At 45.7% G+C, this 10,996-nt stretch overlaps 1 protein-coding gene across 2 annotated transcripts in view; it reads right to left on the bottom strand.

Moving 5' to 3' along the window:
* Positions 1 to 10,996, bottom strand: part of CDCP1 (CUB domain containing protein 1) — a 60,773-nt gene that overhangs the window by 20,665 nt on the left and 29,112 nt on the right. For both annotated transcript variants that reach the window (XM_005669452.3, XM_013981558.2), the window contains exons 3-4: positions 5,987 to 6,349; positions 4,729 to 5,097 (exon numbers count right to left, since the gene is read on the bottom strand). In XM_005669452.3, coding sequence (XP_005669509.1) covers positions 4,729 to 5,097; positions 5,987 to 6,349 — 732 coding nt within the window. The remainder of the gene's footprint in view (positions 1 to 4,728; positions 5,098 to 5,986; positions 6,350 to 10,996) is intronic.

Consider the following 10,996-nt stretch of genomic DNA (forward strand, 5'->3'; position numbering starts at 1 on the left):
CTAACAATATTAGAGCTGGAGTCAACTTTTGCCAACGACTGAATAAGAAAATAAATAAAAATCAGCCAGAGCAGCAGCAAGAGACCCAGAGAAACCCACCACTCCAAGTAATGACTGGTGCAGACAGTAACTGTGAAGCAAAGCCAGAGACTCCAGAACTACCTCTGGTGTCCAGTGGCCCAGCGTGAGTTACTGGCATCCACGGAGAGACCAAATCTTAGATCACAGGATGGTTAAAATAAAATCGACAATTTGTGAAAGGCTCTTTCATCCAGGGGTTGAGCGTGTGCCTCTGTAAGTTCTCTGCAGATGGGGAGGGAAGGAAGGAAGAGGTAGTGTGTGAGAAGGAAGGAAGTGGGGTCCTTCAAGTGGAGGACAAGACTGGCAGCTCCCAGGTAGCCAGACTGGGAATAAAGACTGGGTGAGCAACGATCACTTGAGACAAATTCCTTCCTTAACACTTTACCTCCTAGACAAGGAGGGGAAAGAGCTTGGCACTATACCTGGGCTGGGGAGAGGGGATGTGGAGGACAGGCATGATGTGTATGGCAGGGCATCCACCAAAATGGCACATGAATAAACCGCTTCCAGCCATTTACCTCTTAGTGTTGTGTGTTATAACCTACCCTGTGCTCTAAACAACCTGTAGACCCTCAGAAAGGCAAAAAACTCGCCCTACAGAAAAATCACCAACACCACCCCCATAATGGTGCTTGAAGGCCACAAATTCAATATTAATTAGGACACATTCCTGCTAAGTGATTTGGGGCCATACAGGAGCCTACCTAGGGCCTGGCAGTGGGAATATTTCATTCGCTATGCAGATAATATAGGGGAACAAAGAATTTGAAACCAATAAATCTGAGTAAAGCGGAATTTTGTTTTTATTGTCCCTATACTCCAGCACTTCTAAACAATGTTAGTTATAAATTACTCTCCCCAACCAAAAACTGTTCTCTCTTTCCAAGGTTGTTTTCTTACAGAGAACATAATTTTCAAGCAGCTCTATTGAGAAATAATTGAATTACAACAATCTGTACATATTTAAAGTGTTGGTTTTTTTTGGTTTTGTTTTTTGCTTTTTAGGGCCGCACCTGTGGCATATAGACGTTGCCAGGCTAGGAGTCAAATGAGAGCTACAGCTGCTGGCCTACACCACAGCCACAGCAATGCCAGATCCTTAACCCACTGAACAAGGCCAGGGATCGAACCTGCATCTTCATGGTTACTAGTCGGATTCATTTCTACTGTGCCACGATGGGAATGCCCTGAAGTGTAAATTTGACTGGTTTTGAACCTAGACTACCTGTATATACATCAACATACTCAAGAGAGTGAACAGATTCATCACCCACAGAAATTTCCTTGTGCATTTCCCTCCCCCTCTCGCCATCCCCCAAAGGGTTGGGAGTGGTGCTTTGTGATGTTTAAGCCATTCCAGGGCTACCATTGGCTGGAGCTGTGACTTGATGACCACGCAAAGCTGAAGTGTGTAGCTGCTCACTGCCTAGAAGAGGATATATATGTAGGGAGATCAGGGACCACTGGGAGGCTTCAGCTTAGCTAATGTTACTAGCAAACCATAGGCGTTTACTGCAGATAGGGACCAACCAACCAAACAGCCAACCACAGCTGGGGAACAACCAGCCACAAGCACAGAACAACCAAGTACAAGCCTGAAACAACCACCTGTCGGCACAGCCCAACTAACCAAGCAGGGAACAGCCAAGCACAGCACTCAGAAGAGGACGGAGAGGATGACCCCTGACAGTGCAAGTGCAGAGACAGTCCAGGTGTGGAAGACAGTCGAGCGAGTAGAGGAGCCAGCCAAAATTTCTTCTGAAACATCCAGCATCTGTACGTGAAAGTGCAAGAGAGAAACAAGACCAATATATATATTTTTTTCTTCTTTTTAGGGCCTGGCATATGGAAGTTCCCAGACTAGGGGGTCGAATTGGAGCTGCAGCTGCCAGACTACACCACAGCCACAGCAACACCAGATCCAAGCCACGTCTGTGACCTACACCATAGCTCAAGGCAATGCCAAATCCTTAACCCACTAAGTGAGGCCAGGGATCAAACCCGCATCCTCATGGATACTAGTCAGGTTCTTAACCCACTGAACCACAACAGGAGCTCCACCAACAGCATTTGTTACCACAGCTGATGAAGAGAGTCAACAAAAACAACAGACAAAATTAGCTGGAGCAGAACCCTAGATAGTATAGTATATCCTGGGCACCAACAAGTGTCCACTGCATCCCCAGAGGGGCCTGTGGAGAAGGAGAAGCCCACAAAGAGACCACATTTACGCCGGCAGGGTACACACGTTGCCATTATGAAAATAAAATTAACAAGATGTGAAAAGAACATAAAAAGAAGAAACTCCTGAAAAATGATCTCTTCTGGATTATAGTCCAGTCCCTAAAGACAAGCACTGTGTCTTTTTCAACTCTGTATCCCTTCCTTGACCTAGAAGCTTCCTTGACCCGAAAGGGTGCTTGGGACCTGCCAGGCACCACCACCTCATTTCATCCTCATGACACCTCAGCAGTCCTATCATCTCTATTTTACGATGACCTGACTCACACGGTGGTTAAGTGACTTGCCCAGGGTTACACAGTAAGTACAGGAACCAGGATTTCAAATCCATGCAGGCCAGCTCCGGAGTAGGTGTTTGTAACCACTGGACTATGCTGCCTGCAAACAAGCTGTCCATGCGTATTTACGGAGCCAGACAAACGTGTGGGTGCACAGGGCTGACTGCCTTGACATTTAGGACCAAGATGGAGCTGTCCCAAAGTCAGAGCTCTCGGGAAGTCCATCCTGGCCTAATTTTATCCGTAAGGAGACTCCTGCTGGCCAAGTTCACTCATTCTAGAAAAATGCAAACCCTGCTTTGGGTAAAGTTTTGAACTGCTAATAACACCCAAAGTGCACTTAATCACGTTTGCCTCAAAACTGAAGCCATACCCTTCTTGATGATGGCAACAGCGTGTTTAACAATTGGATTAAATTTAGAAATCAACCCAGCTGATGTTACAGGAAACAGAATTAATCAGCAGCTCTTCACCATGACTGAGATAATAAACAAATCTCTATGTCTTCTGAAACTCAAATCCACTCCATCTCCGAATCCTTTCATGGCTGTTTTCAACATTCTGATGATAAAATTGCAAGATTGGAGTCACCAAAATGTGTCGATGGACACACGTGCACACACGCATATACAAGTATATGTAAAGTCATGCCTTCTACACAGTTACTGTGAATTAGGAGGAGTTTTGGGAGGAACTGAGGTTTCCTAAGGAGCCAGGGTGCCGAGGGTGCCGAGCAGACACTCCCAAGACAGCGTCTGATGGGCAACTTGGTGTGGCTCCCACACAGTCACTTTTCAGACATTTATCATCAGTCACCCCAAAATAAACAGCATGCCATTCCACACTCACCCTTCATTTTTTTGGGTCTTTTTACGGCTGCATGCGCTGCATATGGAGCTTTGATTCCCAGGCTAGGGACTGAATTGGAGCCACAGTCACAGCAATGCCAGATCCAGGCGCATCTGTGACCCACACCACAGCTCATGGCAACGCCGGATCCTTAACCCATTGAGCAAGGCCAGGGATTGAACCTGCGTCCTCATGGATGCTAGTCAGATTCATTTCCACTGAGCCACGATGGGAACGCCACACTTAATTTTTCTGCCTGGTTCTGCCTACTCCCCAGAAATAATAAAAAAAAAAAAAAAAAACAAGGATGGGAATCAGTGCTGTGGGCAGAATCCATCCTCGGCACATGTCACAGCTGTCCTGGTTCAAGACCACTTGTCACAACTCACAGGCTCCAGGTCAGAGATTAGCCTCAAGAACGGCCCAGCTGAGCACATCTTGGACTTATCTCCAGATCCATGCCACTCCCCTTGGGGAGGAGAGGGAGGCACCCAGGGAGCAAGTTTAAGACACGCTCAGTCTTGGGGGCTGACCTTACCTATACTGACCAACCCTGAGGGTGAGCGCCTCCGTGACAGCTCCTCAGAGCAGTGCCTCCTTCGATGTTGGGCCCCATGCACATCACCTCACTGGAGTCCTGGCCCTGATGACCCTTTTCAAGGTTCATGGCCTCACAGTAAATGTGTGTGGGAGTCTGTGTGGCCCAGAAGCATAAGCTCTAGGTTCTAAGCTTGCTCTGCTCCTGGCAAGCTGGGTTATGTTGGGCTAGTTCCATGACCTTTCTGAACCTTCTGGTTTCTCATTAATAACTAAAGATAATTCCTGTCTCCCCGACAAAGCTGTAATAAGGATTAGCTGAGACCACATGAGTGGTGTGCTTAAGGTGGGGCTTGGTACCCATTGTATGGGGCACTCAGCCAATAAAAGTGTCATCATTATCACTGCTCATGATGCTGGTGACATCCTAATTCACACTGTAGGGTCAGTCAAGACATGACATCTAGAAGGTAACCTCCTAATGCCTTCATTAGAAACAGCTCAGCACCCTGAACGCAAGATGGTGTTAGCCTCTTACTGTGCTGAAACGGACGATATGCCCAGCATTCATCAGTGACCTGGTTCCCCTGCCTAGCAACGCACTTCCTGAAACTCCTACAGGGTCCAGAGTCCAAGTGTGCCAGAGCCACAGACGAGAAGGAGGAAGCCAACCTCACCCAAGCAGGCTACCCAGAAAGGAAAGAGTCCACTGGAGGGGGAGGGGAAAGAGGGGTGCACTTACTGCTTTCATCTTGTGGACGTTGGACCAAAACTTGAAACTGCAGCCGGAGGATGCCTGGATTTTGGGCGTCTTGGTCACAGCCCTGCAGAGAGAGGTTGAAGTTCCCGGCCATGTTCCCAGGCTGCTTGTCCTCCAGCTTGAACACCTCGGGGTTGGTGGTGGAGCCTGGGATATAGTACTCCACCCGCTCCTCCTTCTTCACACAGTTGGAGACGTTGAAGTGGAGGAAGGAGACACTGGCCCGCAGGTGTGCAGGGATGATGAACTGCCACGTCATGAGCTCGTCCTCGGGGAAGCCATCTGGGTAGTTGGCAGACATCAGGGTAGCTGAGCCTTCACCCTCAAACACAGACTCGATGATGCACAGGCCTGGAGGGGGTAGAACCCAGACAAGAAGGAACAGGAGGCGATCAGACCTTGTCCCAGTCTTCCACGGCTGCAAGGCCGGGAGTGAGAAAAGGAGTGAAGGTGGGTCTCAGGTCCTGAACAGTGGGGCTGGATATAGCAGGTTTATACTCAAGGTAGAGAGGATGAGGATACATCAGTGTGAGTAAATGTTCAACAACCAAATCAGCAGGGGAAAAAAAAAATTAGTCCCTAATTTGTAGTGTCTGCCCATTTCCTTAAAGACTCCTACTATAGCTTATTTCCAGCTACCAGCAGGAGGTGACAGGACGAGGAGATGGACAGCCTCTCATCATCACGCAGTATACAACAGGCAAACCTAACTTGAAAGCATAGGGAATAGCAAAATGCAGTACATTAACTAGGAAGTGAAGTTTTGAGTACTTATTACCTTTGTTTCTAAACTAATGTATTTAAGTTTACAGTTTTATTTTTAGTAATGGCTTGGTTTAATATCAGCTCACAAAGTTCCAAAACACTTAACAACTGGCACTCATGAGCTGCTGTGAGCCAGCTTTAGCCCACCACCATTATAATTCTAGAAAATGTGAAAGAGAAGACAGGACAAACACATAAGAAACAGAGTCATCAAGGGGCAGGTCTGCAGAGCCAGTCCCACTTCATTTCTTGAAGACAAGGCTCACAAAGGACAGAGGAGAGCATTACCATCTGGTTTGATAGAAAAGGGTAGGTTCATGCTAGGACTGGCCCACATCCTGCGGAAGAGTGGGCCTTCTTTAAGGTATTCAGATGGAATCATACAACTGCTGATATCTGACCATGTCAGGCCAAGAACAAGGTGATTTTGTAGGTTTCAACCTCAGCCAACAGTGGGAGAGTGTGAGGTGCTTACGTTTTATAGACGACCGGTTTGCGATGCTGAAGCCGGAGATGTTTCTGTCGTGGAACCATGGCAGGTGCAAGGCCATTTTCACTCCCTCTTGCATCTTGATCCGGGACACAGTGCCGTTGCGGCAGAAGGTTCCAATCCTGACCAGCGAGGTGTCGATTCGGCCGCTGATGCTGTGAGAGACTCCATCAGGGCAGCTCTCCCTGGGCCCAATCTGCCTCAGGCGTGGATGGGAAAACTGCAGCTCTAGGCCAATGTTCTTGTGAGCTCTGACGTCCCAGATGAAGGTCCTATTGAGGCTGGGCAACACTGATGTTGAGGGCTGAAGCTGCACTTCCCCAAAAGGACATGGGCCTGCCATGCAGTCTGAAACACAGTGATGACAAAATCTGGTCACAATCGCTACCAGGCCACTCACTGACCCTTCTCAGCCCCTGTATCAACAAACTCTTTGGGAGGGGTGCACTCATCTGGCTGCAAGAATGTTGGCTGCCAATGGGGTAATGCCTTGGCTGGAGGGAGCTGCCTTGGGACAGGAAAGCCCTAGAGGTTTCGCTGCCCTACATTGCCATCCCAGCAGGGAGTGGAGCCCACAGCCAATCACTGCCCAACCGGGGAGTGAAAAGCCTAACTTCCCTGTTTCATGGGACACAGCCTGGCGTTGCCACTCGAGCTCAGGTCAGCCTGAGGCTCCTGCACAGCAAAAACCACATCCTTGCTTTTCTGTTTGCTCATTTCTCCAGGGGTTTCTCCCGAGGGCACCTCTTTGATAAATGACTTAAAAACAAGAATTTCTGTGTCAGGCTCTGCTTCCAGGGAACCATACCCAAGTCACCTCCTAACCCCGGGTCTTCCCCGCTTTTTGAAAGTTCTTTGTAGACCTGTTTCTTGCACCTGTTTCCACTAACCAAAATAAGTCCGAAGAGAATTCTCATTTTTATGAAGAAAGGTAAAAAGTGAACAGAGCATTCAGCATTTGTTTTGCAGGGAGCTGTCACAATGGCAGCGAACAACCCAAGTCGTGAGAGCGCCACTGCCAACCTTCCCCAGGAACCACACTCAGCATCAAGCCACCATAGCTTTGAACTGTGTGAGCAACTATGCTTTATTTTGAATTACTGTGTGAATCCGTTAGCAAAACATGTCCTGAGGTAATGGCTTCTTCAATTTATGCCATTTCAGCTTGTGAAAAATGTCATAGGAACACTCTACTTTTGGAAAACGGGGGAAAAAATCGCACTGTGTTTTTCAGATGACGTGAGTGGAAGCCAGTGGGCAGGCTTCTGCCTAGACCCTACTGGAAGCCAGGGGGAGGCCCTTTGCAGTGGGGTCTGTGCTTTGGGATATTCTGCTTGCTCCTTCTTGAGAGAGTCCTGATTTCACAATGTTTAGGGCGCTGCACCAAGCTCTACCTTTTAAAACTGGTTTTCCCATCAACACACTCACCAACAGACTGAGTACCCTTTGAATGTACAGCCACTTTTGGCTGGAACCCGGAGGCACAGTCATCTTCCTGCCTCCTGGCTTTAATGCTGGCATTTTATTGCCACTGAAATTGAATGCTTCCCCCCACCCCCAAAGGTGAACAACTAATGACATCCTTTGATGTACTTTATTTCCTAAGCTTTTTTAAAAAGAGAGAAGTGCTACCGTCAGGGAGGTACGAAGAAAAGCAGGCAGAAGTAATAGAAAGCAGGAAGCCTATCAAGAAGACTTCTGGCAGCAGGGGGACCTTGGTGGACTCAGGAACTTCAGATGGACGGGACATGACTCTTTGAACATTCAGGAGGTGGAAGACAGAATGTTCTAGGTCTGGCCTGGAGATCCAAAAGAGAAATCAGACTGATTTAGAAAGGTCTGGGTTAGTCAATAACATTTTCAGGGAATAAGACCAAGAGGATCAACCACCAATGCTCCCTTCCTCCAACAAGGCTAAGCAGCCCTCTAACTCCACCACGTACCTGAGATTTGCACATCTCTATTGAGAGTAGGTACCTTGAGAATTTTCAACCAATATGAAGATATTTCAGCTAGGTCAGGAGAAGGAAGGAAGGGAGGAAAGAAGGAAGGAAGGGAAGGAGGGAGGGCAGGGAGGAAGAAAGCAGGCAGCCAAACAATGAGGCTTTGGTTGTCTCAAGCACAGGAAATTTGAAGGTGTGATGGACTTCGGCCACTGTAATAATCTACACATCTCTTGCTGCTCCAGTGGAGTATTTAAAACTACTTCCAAAGCAAAATGGAATTATGAGAGAATCTCAGCGCTGTCTAGGACCTCGGAGGTCATTATGCCAAACCTCTCATTTTACAAAGCAGCCCTGGAGTCTGTACACATTGTGTGGTACTTGCAGTGCACATGATCCCAGGATGAAAGCCCAGGCTGTGTTGGATCAACCTGTGTTCTTGCCAGCGCACTAATGCTGCTTAACCAATAAAAAAAGGTTAGATAACAAGGTGATGAATGCAGCTAAAATTAGATATTGTGTGTAGGTGACGACAGTACCTATTTTTAGGAGCTCATGGAAACTTGACTGTTTCTTTTAAGCCACTTCTTTCATAACTTTTCAACGACACCTCCCATATGCCCAGGAGTGGCTTCTGCTGGGCTCTGTGTTCTGTGAGATCACTTAACCATATTACAGCAGTGGTTCATAGCCCTGGTGCTGCAGCAGACTCACCTGGAGGACGTTTAAAAAATACACACGCCTGGGCCACCCGAGCAATTCTGATTTAATTTCATACCAAGAACCTGGAGTCAAAAAGCCCCATCTCCCAGCCATGGGTCAGCCACCAGCCATGTAACCTTTGGGGGTGTTGGGGTGCATGAAACTTTTTGTTACTAAGAGCTCTGTTTTTGGAATGGGCACACAAGTAAGAGTAGTCAAAGTGACAGGCATGCCTCCAGGTCTTCTATTCCCTGTCCAGTGCAAAAATGTTAAATAACTAAAATGATTCCTGTCCAGAGGATGGAAAAGTGATATTTCTGATGTGATTCACACCTCATTTTCCACAGCACAGACTTCTACTTTCATTAGTTTTAACAGGGCCATTCAAGAAAGGACCCCGAGGCTGGGAACCTCCATGTGCTGTAGGTACGGCCCTAAAAAGCAAAAAAAAAAAAACAAAAAAAAGAAAGAAAAGAAAACAAAGGATGACCAAAGGTTTCCCTGGCGGCCTAGTGGTGAAGGACCCAGTGTTGTCACTGCTGTGGCATGGGTTCGTTCCTGGCCCAGGAACTTCCACATGCCAAGGGCATGGCCAAACAAAACAAACCAAACCAAAACACAACAACAACAGAAAAAACAAGGGGCCAACCTTTGAAGCTTTCAGAACATTTATTCAGGAAAGGTTTTTAAAACAAGGGGCAAGTAGAACACTGAACTTGATTCCAGTGTCTAGATTCATGTCTAGATTCATAATCTAAAAATTTTATTTTCATATCATTTTCAAAAATTGTGAGCATGGGTTCTTATTATACAGTAAACTGTGTGTGGTATCCCAGACTTATCTGGTGAGGTGAGACTGTGGTGCCTTTTTCCTTTTTCAACATAGCAGTCATTTTCTTGGCACAACTGATTATAAAATTAAGGCAAGCTTCTAAAAAAAAAATGACAGTACCAGAAGGACAAAAAGTAGAAAATGAATGTTGCCTTTGCTCCTCCCCTACTCACTGTAGAAATAATACAAGTATAGCATTTTGGTGTTTATCCCTCCTGATTTTAGGCTCTGTGTGATGACGTGTATTTAATAAAATGGAATCAAACTGTATAAATTATTTTACTAAAAGGTGCATTGTTTTCAATGGAACAAAATGATCTGGGGTATTTCTCCATATCAGATACATAGATTTACCCATTTTTTAAAAATAGCAACACACCATTCCTTTGAATTCTTAAGTATATCAATAGCCTCCTCAGAGTTCCCTGGTAGCTCAGCAGGTTAAGGATCTGATATTGTCACTGCTGTGGTTTGGGCTTGATCCCCAGCCCAGGAACTTCCACATGCTGGGGTGCAGTCAACAACAACTAACTCTCCTCAGCTCTGTAAAAGCTTTACTGAGATTTTTAACTGTAATGGACTTAAACTGATAAATTAATTTGGGGAAGGGAGGGAATGATACTTTAAAATACGGAGATTTTGGAGTTCCTGCTGTGGCTCAGCACGTTAAGAACCCAACTAGTATCCATTAGAATTCGGGTTCGATCCCTAGCCTCACTCAGTGGATTACAGATACTGCATTGCCACAAGCTGCAGCATAGGTTGCAGATGCAGCTTGGGTCTGGTGTTGCTGTGGCTGTGGCGTAGGCAAGCAGCTGCAGCTGTGATTCAGCCCCTAGCCTGGGAACTTCCATATGCCGCAGGTGCGGCCCTAAAAAGACAAACACAAAAACAAAAAACCCTGAGATTTTCATCAACGAACACAGTAGATCTCTCCATTTATTTAATCATCTCTCTTGTTTGTCAGTAAAATTGTTTATTTTGCTTCATTACATTCAATGTATTTATTATCTCTAAATATTTACCTCGAATTTCTGAATAATGGCGACCAATAGCACACATAAGGAGAATCCTTATGTTGTTCCCTGTTTTACTGATAATGCTTCTGTTAAATAAATTTGCTATCAGTTTTAAAAAAAATTTATATTTAAAAAAATTTTTTTTGAAAAAATTTTTTATCTAAGTATAGTTGATTTACAATGTTGTGTTAGTTTCAAGTGTTCAGCAAAGTGCTTCAATTACACACACACACACACGCACTCTTTTTCAGATTCTTTTCCATTACGGTTTATTATGAGATATTGAATATAGTTCCCTGTGTTATATATACAGTAGGTCCTTGTTGCTTATCTATTTTATATGTGGTAGTGTGTGTTATCGGTTAATTGCTATCAGTTTTTGACAGATACACTTTATATTGGATTAAAAAAACATCCCTCTATTTCTGGTTCACTAAGACTGTTTAGCTAAAAGCATTTAAAATCTATTAAGGTGATCAAATGCAGCTTCTTTTCCTCT

The sequence above is a fragment of the Sus scrofa genome, chromosome 13 (assembly GCF_000003025.6).
Source record: "Sus scrofa isolate TJ Tabasco breed Duroc chromosome 13, Sscrofa11.1, whole genome shotgun sequence".
NCBI lineage: Eukaryota > Metazoa > Chordata > Mammalia > Artiodactyla > Suidae > Sus > Sus scrofa.